We start from the raw sequence: 15,318 nt of genomic DNA on the forward strand, positions 1-15,318 counted from the left end.
TGGCCCCTCAATTTCTTTTTAAAAAACCATTTTAGGGGCTAGTGCTGTGGTATAGCAGGTAAAGCTGCCACCTGCAGTGCCAGCATTCCATATGGGTGCTGGTTCAACTCTTGGCTGCTCCATTTCTGATCCAGCTCTCTGCTATGGCATGGGAAAGCAGTGGAAGATGGCCCAATTCCTTGGGCTCCTGCACTCACTTGGGAGACCTGGAGGAAGCTCCTGGCTCCTGGCTTCAGATTGGCATAGCTCCTGCTGTTGCGGCCACTTGGGGGAATGAATCAGTTGATGGAAGACCTCTCTGTCTCTGTCTCTATCTCTCTATCTCTCTGTCTCTCTGTCTCTGTCTCTCTCTGCCTCAGCCTCGACCTCTCTATAACTCTGCCATACAAATAAATAAATAAATCTTTAAAAAACCATTTATTCACTTATTTGAAAGGCAGAATTACAGAGAGACATATGGAGAGACAGAGAGATAGAGATCTTCCATTTGCTGGTTCACTCCCCAAGTGGCTACAATAGCTGCATCTGGGTCAATCTGAAGCCAAGAGCATCTTCTGGGTCTCCCATGCAGGTTCAGGGGCCCAAGCATTTGGGCCATCTTCCACTACTTTCCCAGGTGTGTTAGCAGGGAGCTGCATCAGAAGTGGAGCAGCTGGGACTCAAACCAGTGCCCACATGGGATGCTAGTGCTACACATGTCAGCTTTATCCACGGTGCCACAGCGCCAGTCTTGATGTGTTCAATTTCAAAGTGGAAGTGCCTGATGCAGTGACCAAGTCCAGTGCCTGGGCCTGAGCTGCCAGGAGCTAGAGGAAGCAAAGAATGGTCCTTCCCTGACAGGTGTCAGAGGAGCATGGCCCTCCTGTCCCCTTGATTTCAGACTTCTGGCCTTCAGAAAGGTGAGGCAGGAACCCTCTGTTGACCTCAGTGAGCCATTGTGCCACTTTGAATGGCAGCCTAGGGAATGAATTAGCTTCTATTCACTTAGCCTGCAGGCTGTCTGACCCTTCTGCATGTCAGTGTAGTCTTTGTATGAGAAAACAGAGGATGGGGATGTGGCCCAGATCTCTGTGAGGCTTTGCAATTAAGAACTCAAAATGCATTTCCTAAACGGGATGAGGAGAGCTTGAGGCTGGACACGTGTTCGGTGGCAGGGACGTTAGCGTCATCCTTATGTACGAAGAGCATGGCAGGCCAGCATGACGCAAGCATTGTCTCTGTGCAGGACTCACGGGAGTGTGGTCTGCGTGCTTTCTAGTCCCACTGGGTGTGTGATGTGATGGACAGAGTTGATTCCAGGAGATGTTGGGCCAGTGCCAGCCTTCAAAAGTGTTCTGGACATTCTGTTACACCACCCCAAACCGGCACTGCTCCACTGCCCTTAGCCCTCATCCAGCATCAATAAAAAATTTATTGTTTGTTTATTTGAAAGGCAGAGTGACAGAGAGTGGGTAAGTGGTGATGTGGGAGAAAGAGTGAGATGAAGAGAAAGATAAAGATAGAGATCTTTGGTCCACTGGGTCATTTTCTATGGCGGAAGCAGGCCTGGGCCAGGATAAGGCCAGGAGCCAGAAACTCCATGTGGGTCTCCCATGTGGGTGGCAATGGTCCAAGGTCTAGGGCCATTGCTGCTTGCGCATGTGCATCAGCCTGGAGCTAGATCAGAAGTAGAGTAGCCAGGACTCAAACAACACTCTGATATGGGACTCCAGTGTCAAAGGTGGCGGCTTAACACTCTATACCACAACTCTGGCCCCTCATCCAGCATCTTAACATGGGAAAAATCAGTAGGGAAACACCATCACCATCAGTTCTTATGTGCATTGAAGCATTATTCACAAGAACCAAGATACAGAAAATACCCCAGGGTCTGTCGACAAAGGAAAGGTCAAGCAATTGTAGTATTCGTGAGGGGTATCCCAAGAGTTCATGGAAAACATGTGTTGTGAAAAAACTACACATGGATTTCAAAGGTTTTTGCAACAAATAAGCTTATCTTTTTTTAAAAAAATAAGATTTATTTATTCATTTTAAAGTCAGAGCCACACAGAGAGGGAGAGGCAAAGGCAGAGAGAAAGAAGGGGGGGAGGGGGGGTCTTCCATCTACTGGTTCACTCCCCAAGTGGCCTCAATAGCCAGGACTGGCCAGGTCAAAGCCAGGAGCCAGGAGCCAGGAGCCAGGAGTTTCTTCCAGGTCTCAGATATGGTGCACAGGCCCAAGCACTTGGGTCATCTTCCACTGTTTTCTCAGGTGCATTAGCAAGGAGCTGGATTGGAAGTAGAGCAGCTGGGGCTTGGAACAGTGCCTGTATGGGATGCTGGCGCTGCAGGCAGTGATTTTACTCACTACACCACAGCGCTGGCCCTCGTAAGCTTATCTTTAATTTCATTTTCCACAAAGTTTTTGAAGTACCCTCATGTATATGCAATGGAATATTATTCAGCCTTAAAGAAGGGAATTCTCCCATTTGTGGCAACTCCTGGAGCACTAAGCGATCCAGCCAGGCATGGAAAGACCAATACTGGGCGATGTCATTTATATGCACAACTCTAGGATGTGGAATACAAGAAACAGAGTGGAAACCTGGGTGCCAGAGACAGGCGGAGGAATGAGGAGATGCTCGTCCAAGGGAACAAAGCAGCAGTTAGGTCAGCTGATAAGTCTGAAGATCTAGGGTAGAGCAGGAGGTCTACCCTGTCGCATACAGAGCTTTCTACAGAGATTTCAGATGCTTTCTCACATGCGCACGGAAAGGTAACCGTGTGAGGATATACATAAATTAATTTGTTGTGAAATCGTAGTACGTATATGTACACCAAAACATCGTGTTGTGCACATGAAATTGATACAGTTAAAAAAGGATAAAAGGAAAGGAGTTGCTGGAATCCACAAGTGTCAACAAGGGTGTGGAAGGGGCCGAGGCCTTGCTAGCCCTCAGCCTTGCTGAATGCTGACCGGTGGGACCGTGGGAGCTTGGGCCGACGCATACCTGTGAGCCCAGCGTGATGCGCAGAGTGTGAACAGTGCTGAGCGTTTATGTGCAGGAAAGACACAGGTGGCAAAGATTCTGTGCACAGTGGTTTGCCTAGTGCCTCGATGGGAAGGAGAACATTTCCTACTTTACACTTGTCCTGTGTGCCTCCAAGCTGCGCTCCTGCTTCACTGTGACAGCTTATCACGTAATGGATCTTTAACGTGCCATTGAATTCTGAATGTTTTTAATGAACTGGAACAAGTCTTTGAATATGCTGGGAGGCCTCATCAGGAAAGCCACTGAATATGACTTTCAGAAACTGGTCGAGTTTTCAGTCTTTCATTATGTCTTAGCAGCCTTTTCTTTTTGGTGGAAATGCTCAGGGAAGAGAGAAGTCTTCATTCCTTCTCTGAGCTTCGTGCTGCCTTCCAAGTGACTCTTGGCACCTGTTATTTGGAGCCTCAGTTCTCTTTGGCCACTTGCTCCCTTGGTTCTGTGGTATTTTTTCTCTGTTTTTTTTTGTTGGGGTTGTCAGGGAAGATCTCCCTGACAGACTTAAGTCTGGGAGAAGCGTGTTCCCAGGGCAAGGACGAGCATGTGCAAAGACCCTGAGGCAGGGGGAGCCTTGGAGTGACAGAGAAACAGCAGTACCATCAATGTACGATCAATGGAATGAGTTGGGGAGAGAGCAGCAGGTGGTTGTATCTGGCATGTTTGGAATGATCCAGTAGAGAATGAGTGTGCACCCCTGAACGTTGGGGTGTGACTGCAGGGGGAAGTCCTTGAGCAGGCAGGGGGGAGGAGGGACAGGATTCAGAATGTGAGTGGCAGGTGGGGCTTGGAGCTCAGATGCCTTTACAAATTGTGGGCCCCAATGTAGGAGCTTCGTGGTTCAGGAAGATGAGCAGTGCAGCAATTCGTGAGATGAGGTCAAAAAGGAAGGAGGTTTGAGGAGCAGGGTAAATGTGTGAAATAATTTCTAGGAGAGGGAAAGAGTGAACGTACTGTACCATATCAGTGTGGACCAAACCCAGTTCTCAGTGGTCCAGGGAGGGAGAAACCCAGTGGCGTCTTCCCTCGCCTGGTTGTGTCTCTGACTCACATGCAGGCGGTGCCCAGCAGGGAACTCATGTTCTCTGGCCAAGCCCAAGTCTGTGCAATGCCAGCAGCCAAGCAGCTGTTTCCCCTCCCCTCCTCTATCCTCCCCACCGTGCCTTGTGGGGTCACCCCTCCCTGGGTTCCTAGCTTGGCTCCAACACTTAGACAAATTACCCCACGTCTTTGTGCTTCTATCCTCGTCCATAAAGGGGTCCAATGGTTGTGACTACCTTTTAGGTTTGTCATGAAAACTAAGAGTTGGTATCTGTGGGGGCAGGGATTTGGTCTAATGGCTAAGATGCCAGCTGGGATGTTTGCTTCCCGTCTGAGTCCCAGCTCTGTTCCCTATTCCAGCCTCCTACAGATGTGCACCCTGGGAAGCACCGTAGGTCCTGATGTGGGAGACCCAAATGAGGGGAAGACCTAGATTGGGCAGCTTGGTTATTGCAAGCATTTAGGGAGTGAAACACAGAGGGAAACTCCCTGTCTCTCTGCCTCTGAAATAAAAAGTAGAACATTTTGGGAAAGTATTGAAGAATTAGTACTTGTAAAGGACGAGGTGCTGACTGTGGCACACGGATGTTCCTTGTGTCGTCACCAGCACAGGTGTGGTTGCTCCGTGACTGCTGCTTCCAATGCCTGGTGTTCCCGCATTGCAGGGACAGAACGCTCCCTAAGTGGGGTGCTTTAAAAAAAAATCTATCGCTTCTCTGCCTTTTGGCTAAGATCAAGTGTAGTATCTGTTCTTAGCGCTTTTTTTTTTTTTTTTTAATTCTGACTCCTGGATCTCACCAGAGATGCTGATTCTGCAAGCCCAGAGCAGAGTCCAAATGTGCATTTTTGATAAACACCTTAGTGGTTCTGATGGCGGTGTGGTAGGTGTGGAGCATGTTCTGGATTGTGTCTCATTTAACCCTCACAACCACTGCTTAAGACCCATGAGATTAACCCTTTTTTAATAAGAAGAAAGCAGAGTTCCATAATAAATATGTTCCATAATAAATATTCCACTGCTGTAAATGGTAAAGCTAGCATTTGGACTTCCATCTAATCTACTCCAAAATGCATGCCTTGGAAATGAGTTAAAAAAGATCCCTCACCTAGAATCTACAGATATTTGCTGATATGCTTTAAAACTTTCTTTTTCATCCCCGGAGCAAGTTTGAGTTCTCTGCTTTGTTTTCCTCTCAAATCACCACCTCTAGGAAGAGGGCACAAGAGAGGTGCGGTGCTCCGTTCGTGGTGCCTTGGACCCCTCTGGTGGGAGCTGCACAGCTGGATATTCTGGGTGCACTGTGTCATCACCACTCACCCCACCATCTGCACACATTCAGGAACCTTAAAGAACGCGTGTCCAGTCACCAGGAAGCACGCCTGTGTGCCTCTCAGGAGGAAGGATGCTCTCAGCAAGGGCTTTGCCAAGGAGCAACCCCAGGTCTGGAACTGGCATACTCCAGAATGTTGTCCACAGTACTGGGACAGCACTGGGCTCTTGAGAGAGCGTGGGGAGGGATGGCCCCGAGTGGGGTTCGCGGCAGCCTGAACCTGGTGCTATGTAACGGGGCAGGTGATGGATGAGTGTGGCTCGTCTTGCCAGATTTGCTGGGCTTGCATCTGGGCTTCTGCCAGGCGGACTTCTTGCCAGAGCTGGGTCTCTTCCCACACATCTGGTGATGGCAAGTGTTTGGCAAGTCACATGATTGCCATTCCAGTGCCTCACTCCATCCAAATCTAAGACAGGGCTCTTTGATGTGGTGCCTAGAACAGCTTGGCCAGGATGGAAAGCATCCTGGGCCCTAGGTAACATCACCTGACACACACACACAGCTCCTGGTGCCGGCCTATACTGGCCATGTGGCTTGAGGCAAGGCACTTCTACCTCTTTGAAACTTTGCTTCAACACCTTTTTTTTTTTTTTTAAACATTTATTTGTTTGGTTGAGAGAGTTAGAGAGAGAGAGAGAGAGAGAGAGAGAGAGAGAGACTCCCACATGGATGCAGAGGCCCAAGTACTTGGGCCATCTTCCTGTGCTTTCCAAGGTGCATCTATAGGGAGCTGGATTGGAAGTGGAACAGCCAGGACTGGCGTCCTTTTGGGATGTTGGTGTTGTAGGCGGCAGTTTAACCCGCTGTGCCACAGCACCAGCCCTGCTTCTTCATCTTCAAGTTTGGAATATTTTGATACAGAGCTCTGAGTGTTGTGGGAATTAAGCAAGAAAGTGCTGTGTGCCTCTCAAGGGCTCCTGCACTGCTGTGTTACCTTCATTCCAGCACTTTTTGAAAAAGTGTAGTGGCTGAGTTATTTCTCTTATCACCCACTAACTTTCTGTAGGGGCAGATCCAACTTGGAGTGTTTTTACCCCAGCTTCAAACAGAGTTCTGTACACAGTGTAGGCAATTAGGATAAATTGCATACATGAATGAATGTTCAAATAGTATAACAAAAGTTATGTGAGAGAGCATTGCTATAACCAACCTCTATTTTCTTAGAATAATACAACATTTACATTGCAAGTTGTTTTGTGAAGTATCACATGTGAGAAGCTCTCTGGTTAAGGAGAATCATCAAAACTTGGAAGCTAGGAGAGATTCTTTCTATCTTTCTGAAAAAGTGTAGGTTGCTCTAGGGACCTCTGGGCAAGCTTTGGTTTATCTTAACTGTGGAACTGAGCTGTTTAGTAGTTTATTTGGACAATCCCATCTGCTGTCTTTCTAGCTCTTTCCATTGTATTTTCTTCCTCTCCCACACTCTTATTTTGAAAGCAGAGAGAGAGAGAGAGAAAGCGAGAGAGAGAGAGAGAGAGAGAGAGAGAGAGCTCCTACCTACTGTTTCACTTCTCAATTGCCTGTAATAACCAGGGAGCTGAGACTGGGAAGCCAAAGACTCAGTTTAGGTCTCCCATGTAGGTGGCAGGGACCCAATCGCTTGAACCATCATCTACTGCCTCCCAGGGTATTCCATAGCAGGAGACTGGGGTCAGAGGCTGGAGCTGTGTATCAAATCCAGGCACCTTGATGTAGGACAGAGGTGATCTAACCTGAGTCTTAACCACTAATCTGTCCAGATTTTAAACAATTCATGGTTATTTAACCAATATTGGACCTCAGCTACAGAGTTGGATTATGGGTTAGTCATAACCCTCAGTTTATCACATGCCCTTTTCATGGGTCCTTGCATGGCCTGCATGTATTTTGCATATAAAATATTAGAGTGAGCATCTTTGAACTTGCTACCAACCCCAGAAATAAGCCTTGACAATAGTCTGTGTTATTATGTGGTTTCCTCCACCCCTATTCCCTCTGTATCCCACAATCTGAGGAAACCATCATCCTGAAGCCTTCATTAACTGTTTCTTTCTTTTCCTTTTTATATCATTTTTATTACATATATATTTATTTTTAAGAGGTTCCTTTCATTTTAATTGATCTTAATTTTATGAAAAGCACATTGTGCTTTTCACTTAATAGTATATTGCTGAGTCATCTATACTGTTTCAGATCTGAGCTAGGAGCTCCATCCTGGTCTCTCACAGGGGTGGCAGGGGTTAAGCACTTGGACCATCTTCTGCTACCTCCCCAGGCATCTTAGCAGGAAGCTGTTCTGGAAACAGAGGAGCCAGGACTTGAACCAGTTCTCCCAAAAGGGAAGCTGAGGTTGCGAGGGATGGCTTAGCCTGCTGTGCCACGATGCTTGTCCCTAGTTTTCCACATTTGAAGAAGCCATCTTTCTGAATTCTTTTACTTCTGCTCCTATAGTCTTATTTTTTCCAGGGTATTATTGGATCCTTTTTAATTCTTAGCTAAGTTGATTTGTGGTAGAAATCACTAGAAGTTCAAAAGTCAAACAAATGAAAGAAAAGAGAAGGAATATTTTAGTAAAAACATTTCAATAGAAAATTCTCACCCTGGCCATTACAGAGTAACTTGAGCTAGGCTTTCTAATGATTAATTTTTACATATATTATTAATTTTTAGAGTAAGTTTTTTTAGAGATGTTATACTTTTTTCTTGTTAATATTTACTTAAAGATGTAGCATCTTTGTTAGAACTTATTTTATGTGGCACAAGAAAGTATAACCTAAATAGTTAATCTAGAAAAACATGGCATGATTGATTTGCTAAGTTATTTTTATTGACCCTTTACTGTCAAGGTTCCCCTCCCACCCGCAATGACATGTAGAAATAAACTGAAAGGTTGACTCATTTTTATTACCCAGGCAAAGTTCTCTGCTAGGAATTCACCTTTAACTTAGATATCAATCAACCTTCCAAGCAGCAGTGTTGACACCCGCACACTTGGCGACACAGCCTCCCTGTAAAGTTATTTTCTTTTCAGTGGCATCTTTCAAAGCGTTGCTTGCGCACAAGTAATAAAGTCCATGTGTTAGTCATTAGGCCTTGCACCCTGCAGGTGCCTGTTCCTCCCCATCTGCTCCATGGTGCCAGTGCTTTCCTGGGGGCAGCAGAAGGGCCAGGGCAGCAGCACTGTCGTCCTGGCCTGCTGTGCGCTGCTCTGTGACAGCGCCACAGAACTGGGACATTTCTAATCGATAGAAGCTTCCTTGGCTCACAGTTCTGGAGGCTGGGACGTCCAAGAGCTTGGTGCTGGCATCTGGCAAGCACCTGCACGCTTTGTGGTCACATGGCAGAAGGGCCAGAGAGCATGCACCACTCAGAGAAACTGGACCGAGATCATCTTGTTTCTTATCAGGAACCTACTCTTGCAGTAACAAAGCCACGCTGACAATAAGTACATTAATCCATTCATGGGGGTAGAGGCCTAAGACCTAATTACCTGTTACAGGTTCTACCTCTTTTTTTTTTTTTTTTTTAAAGATTTATTTATTTGGGGCCGGCGCCGTGGCTCACTAGGTTAATCCTCCGCCTGAGGTGCCGGCATCCCATTTGGGAGCCGGGTTCTAGTCCCGATTGCTCCTCTTCCAGTCCAGCTCTCTGCTGTGGCCCGGGAGGGAGTGGAGGATGGCCCAAGTGCTTGGGCCCCTGCACCTGCATCGGAGACCAGGAAGAGGCACCTGGCTCCTGGCTTCGGATTGGTGCAGCGCCGACCGTGGTGGCCATTTGGGGAGTGAACCAACGGAAGGAAGACCTTTCTCTCTGTCTCTCTCTCTCTCACTGTCTATAACTCTACCTGTCAAATAAATTAAGAAAAAAAGATTTATTTACTTGAGAGGCAGAGTTACAGAGAGAGGGATGGAGGGAGGGAGAGAGAGAGAGAGAGAGAGAGAGATAGAGAGAGAGGTCTTCCATGCACTGGTTCACTAGGCCAATCCGAAGCCAGGAGCCAGGAGATTCTTCTCCATCCCTCACACCGGTGAGGGGCCCAAGCATTTGGTTCATCTTCTACTGCTTTCCTAGGCCATCTGCAGGGAGCTGGATCAGAAGTGGAGCAGCCATGATCCCAACCTGTGCCCATGGGATGCCAGTGTTGCAGGCAGATGCTTAATCTACCATAGTGCTGGTCACAGCACTGGCCCCAGATCCTACCTCTTAGCAATGTTAAAATGGCAATTGCATTTCAACATGAGTTTTGAAGGGATGTTCACACCCAAGCAAACAGAAACAATGAAATGGTTCTACGTGAAAAGAGGCCTTCAAACCATGGCTCTGAGACTCTAAAGGCTACCACTTAACACTGATTACAGGTAGCAATACAGGTTACTGAATACTCATGGAGGTCCAGTTGGCAGAGCTGGAGCTGCTAGAAAGCGGACTAAAGTTACCAGGTCATTATTGTATTGTCTCTGGGAATCCTGATTCCACCATTTATTAGTTCTGTGGATCTGCAGAAAATGAGCTAACCTCTCTTTTTCCTCAATGAAGAGGAATGATTGAAGATCATTGAAGGGAATAATACATACTAATAACAAATATTTAGATGTCCTATCTTAAAAAGTTGTTAATGAAGCCTCTATAAGAGTACATTTTATAGAAGTAACTCAATGTTGTTTTTAAATTGCTGATGGAATTATTCCCTTGTTGAGCTTCTACTGTGTGCCAAGGCAGTGTGTTGGGTGAAGTGACAGAATGAAGAGCAGGACACACGTGGTCCCTGACCTTGTGAATGATGGGCCACACGGTCCCAAGGAGCATCTTCTGAGTTACATAAGTGTCCTCATTGGGGTCAACTGGGAGCCATCTACACAAAAGCGCGCCATGCATGGAAGAACTGCCAGTCGCATAGGAGATGAAAACGTTTGGTCACACTTCTTTCAGTTGTATACCAGGATTGAATCTATCTTCCTTCCTTCCTTCCTTCCTTCCTTCCTTCCTTCCTTCCTTCCTTCCTTCCTTCCTTCCCTAGGCAGAGTGAAAGAGAGAGAGACACAGAGAGAGAAAGAATCTTCCATCCACTGATTTACTCCCAGATGGCTGCAAGGGCTGACCCACGTGGAAGCCAGGAGCCTAGAACTCCTTCTTTATCTCTCATGTGGGTGGCAGGGACTTAGTTGCTCCGGTCATCGTCATGTACCTCCCCAGGTACATTAACAGGAAGCTGCATTGGAAGCAGAGCTGCTGGGACTCTAACGGGCACTCCTATATGGGATGCTGGCATTGCAAGCAGCAACTTAACCTGTTGTGCCACAGTGCTGACCTCTGGATGTATCTTTGAACATTTAGGAATGAATTTTTAAATGCTGGCCAGGGCCAGAGCTTCCCCTTTGTCACAGTACTTTTTTAGGAGAGTCTGTGGGTTAAGTTTGCTTCTTTGTTCACCTCTAATGGGGTGGCTGTGCCCTGAGGTGTTTGGTTTGGGAGCAGAGCAGTTCAGTTTGTGAAGTCCATCCCTGGGGAAGCATGAGCCTTTGACTCAGTTCAAAGATATTCAACCTAGAAGAAAGCCCTAGGTTCAGCTTTTCAGATGGTAAATGTCTACAAACCAAAAGCCAGAATCAAAACAATCTGCCTACCAAAAAAAAAAAAAAAAAAAAAAAGAGTCAAAAGGAGGTAGACATGGTGGTAATAGTAACCAGGTATTACTCCAGGTAAAAATGGATCTCCACTTACCTCCTGAGCTAATTCAGACCATCTCAGTCTGGAGTTCGCAGCCAGCCACATCTCCCTCCTTTACCTGCCAAGCCTTGTCTGTCCATACTTACATCAGACTGGGCCAGCTGGCCTCTGCTCCTGTGCGCATGGCTAGCGGCCCCACCTGAAGGGTCTTCCCTGTTTGCTGCTCACTGCCCCTGACCAGAGTCCTGCCAATCCCCTCCAGTAGCTGGAACGCCATGCTTCCACCCTGGGATATCCACCACCTTTGACCCCGCACTGTGTTTTCTGCCCCAGGCCCCACCTTCCTAGGGTCATCTGTGACCTGAATGTCTCCACTGGGGCTGGAGCTGAGCTCCCCTTGGTACCCCAGTTCCTCTGGCAGCACTGCACAGAGGAGGATTTATAGAGTAAAATGAAAACATCTCTCATCCTCAACACTGCAGGCTCCTCTCGAAGTGTTGTATGGACCAAGAAGAACATAATTATGAGTATAATTTGCATCCTAGAAACACACTAAGCAGATAAGGAGGCTTACAATGAAATAAAAGAGAAAGCCCTTCCTACTGTCTTTGGAATACATGATAATGAATTTCAACAGCTGACATCTCTGAACTATGAAATAGCCTTTGTTCAGTTTCCATTTTTACTATATTGTTAAGAAAAAAATGACTTGCACACTATAATTTGTCAAAGAAAACCACAGATATCCCTATACAATTGGAGAGGAAAAAAAAAAGAAAGAAGAACTTACTTGAAAATAAAGAAAGAACTTTTTCTCCAGGGCCAGTTCTGCGACTTCTGCAATTCGGAGGACCCCAGGAAGGCACACCCGGCCACCAATGCGATCGACGGGTCCGAGCGCTGGTGGCAGAGCCCCCCTCTCTCCTCAGGCACACAGTACAACAGAGTCAACCTCACCCTGGACCTGGGCCAGGTGAGTCACCCTTTTAACCAGAGGGGTGGGGGGGGGGCATTCGTGTGCATCTCTATTGCCATGGTGATTTCTGAGCTAACAAGAACCATTGCAACAACAGACTTCAGTTTTAATTCTCCAATGGTGTGAAACCTGTTACGTTAATGTTTGTCTCCATTAAAATGCAGAAAAATGCATGTCCCAATGCAGATTCCCTTCCTTGTTCTAACAGTTCACTGGCAAAAATATTTTGTTACTATTTTTAATTATGATCAAATGCATATAACATGATTTATTGTCTTAACATTTTGAAGTATATACTTTGGTGGCATTAAGTACATTCAATTCTTATACAGGAGCATCATCCATTCTGTTTTCAACTCATAAAACTGCAACTCTGTATCCATTAAACCCCATTCCCTCCAACCACCACCCTATATACTGTTAAATGATGACTCTAGGGACCTCATAGAAGCAGAACCATAGAATGTCTTTTTGCAACTTACTTCATTCAGTCACAAATTTTCACAGTTCATCCCTGTTGTAGTGTGTGTCAGAATTTTCTTCCTTTTCAAGGCTGGGTAATATTCCATAGATCACATTGTGTATCCATTCATACACTGATGCACACTTGGGTTGCTTCCACCTGCTGGTTATTGTGAGTAATGTTGTGAGCTTGTGTGTGACAGAGACAGGTCATGGTGTTCCTTTTCCTGGAAACCCTGACTTTTTAGGACCACTGACAACCATAGTTTGGGCCTTGTTTGATCAGCTGGGCTTCAGGCCCGTCCTCTTGAGAGAAGCTGAGAAGACCCTTGGGTTGCCTACCTCTTGGTGCATACAGCCATAGAATACTTTCACCATCAGTCAACACCTGTTGTAATTCAGAGGCATCAGTTATGGTTCAAAAGACTCCAACTCCTGGGGCCTTCACTGTGGCATAGCAGGTAAGGCCACTGCCTGCAATGTGGCATCCCATATGGATGCCGGTTCAAGTCCTGGCTGCTCCACTTACAATCCAGCTCTCTGCTATGGCCTGGGAAAGCAGTGGAAGATGGCCCAGGTCCTTGGGCCCCTGCACCCACAAGGGAAACCTGGAGGAAGCTTCTGGCTCCTGGATTCAGATTGGCACAGTTCTGGTCATTGCAGCCAACTAGGGAATGAACCAGTGGATGGAAAACCTCTCTCTCTCTCTCTCTGCCTCTCCTCTCTCTATGTAACTCTGACTTTCAAATAAATAAATAAATCTTAAAAAAAAAGACTTCAACTCCCATTTCAACCATGAATTAGTCTTTTTTTTAAAAAAGAGATTTATTTCTTTGATTTGAAAGGCAGAGTTACAGAGAGGCAGAAAGAGATAGAGAGAGAGAGGGAGATAGAGATAGAGATAGAGATAGAGAGATAGAGAAAGAGTTGTTTTCCATCCTCTGGTTCACCCCCAAGATGGTTGCAATGGCTGGAGCTGTGCTGATCCGAAGCCAAGCTTCTTTGTGGTTTCCCAAACAGGTGCAGGGGCCCAAGGACTTGGGCCATCTTCCACTGCTTTCCCAGGCCATAGCAGAGCACTGGATAGGAAGTGGAGCAGCCGAGACTCGAACTGGCACCCATGTGGGATGCCAGCACTGCAGGTGGCAGCTTTACCTGCTATGCCACAGCACTGGCCCCCAACCATGAATTAGTCATGTCCATCTAATAGCTAACCTCTAACATTAATTCAGTAGATGTATCCTGTAGTAACCAGAATTTACTTGTTGTATCACTTATTAACTGAGGATTTCTATAGTTAGGAGGAACTTTTAATTTTATTTATTTAATTTATTTGAAAGGAAGACACAGACAGAGTTCTCCCATCTGCTGGTTCACTGCCCAAATGCTTGCAACAGCTGGGCCTGAGTTAGGTCAAAGCCAGGATCCAAGAACTCAGTCTGGGTTTCCTATGTGGGTGACAGAGCCCAAACGGCTTGGCCATCATCACTGTCTCCCATAGAGCACATTAGAGGAAGCCACCAGGGAATTTTAAACAATCAAAACGATCCATGGTAAATATCCCAATGCCTGCCGGACTTACTCTTTTTTCCTTTAAGCTATTTTATATAAATCTAGTTTTTATGGCATTCATTTGATGTACCGAAAAGCCCATAATTAAGGTAGTTAAATTAATAAAGCACCAACATGGGAACAATTTAGTGACTTGCTGATTGAGGGCAGACGCTACTGCATGCATATTCATGACGACGGGATCCAGCACATCCTCACTGAGCCAGTCCAGGGCTGCTCTGTGAGCGGACTGAGGCTGTGGGACTGCAGGGAGCTGGCCGGGACCAGGGCTAACGACACTGCTCACTGAGGAGCCCGAGTGTCACTGCCCTTCCCTCACTAGGAGTCCCCTGTGTCACTGCTCCTCCTTCACTAGGAGCCCCTGTGTCACTGCCCCTCCCTCACTAGGAGCCCGTGTGTCACTGCCCCTCCCTCACTAGGAGCCCGTGTGTCACTGCCCCTCCCTCACTAGGAGCCCCGTGTGTCACTGCCCCTCCCTCACTGAGGGGCCCCGTGTGTCACTGCCCCTCCCTCACTAGGAGCCCCTGTGTCACTGTCCCTCCCTTGACCCTCCCTCACTAGGAGCCCGTGTGTCACTGTCCCTCCCTTGACCCTCCCTCAATAGGAGCCCGTGTGTCACTGCCCCTCCCTCACTAGGAGCCCGTGTGTCACTGCCCCTCCCTCACTAGGAGCCCCTGTGTCACTGCCCCTCCCTCACTAGGAGCCCCTGTGTCACTGTCCCTCCCTTGACCCTCCCTCACTAGGAGCCCATGTGTCACTGACCCTCCCTCACTGAGGAGGCCATATGTGGACTTAACAGCTCTGCCTTAGTGTCCTCATTTTAGAGATGATTGTGCAGCCTCACAGAATTTATCAGGTTTAAATGAGTCAACTGCTTCATTTTAAAATCTCTTTTGGGCCTTGGTAATAATATTTATTTTAGAAAATAAACTTCAAGAAACACTTATTAAAAGAATGGACACACAACTTTTGGGTTTAGAAAGTATTTTATTTATTTTTTCACTTTTTTAATAAATATAAATTTCCAAAGTAGAGCTTATGGATTACAATGGCTTCCCTGCCCCCCATAACTTCCCTCCCACCTGCAACCATCCCATCTCCCATTCCATTCACATCAAGATTCATTTTCAATTCTCTTTATATACAGGAGATCAATTTAGTATATATTACGTAAAGATTTCAACAGTTTGCACCCACACAAAAACATAAAGTGTAAAATACTGTTTCAGTACTAGTTATAGCATTAATTCACAATGAACAACAC

At 46.6% G+C, this 15,318-nt stretch overlaps 1 protein-coding gene and 1 pseudogene across 1 annotated transcript in view; both read left to right on the forward strand.

Annotated features, from left to right (window-relative positions):
• The window catches only part of LOC133766332 (laminin subunit alpha-3-like), a 197,919-nt gene that overhangs the window by 19,997 nt on the left and 162,604 nt on the right, over positions 1 to 15,318 (forward strand). The window contains 1 exon segment of the mRNA XM_062200018.1: positions 11,865 to 12,017. Coding sequence (XP_062056002.1) covers positions 11,865 to 12,017 — 153 coding nt within the window.
• Positions 4,775 to 5,000, forward strand: LOC133767397 (U2 spliceosomal RNA; annotated as a pseudogene).

Source organism: Lepus europaeus, chromosome 9 (genome assembly GCF_033115175.1).
Source record: "Lepus europaeus isolate LE1 chromosome 9, mLepTim1.pri, whole genome shotgun sequence".
Taxonomy (NCBI): domain Eukaryota; kingdom Metazoa; phylum Chordata; class Mammalia; order Lagomorpha; family Leporidae; genus Lepus; species Lepus europaeus.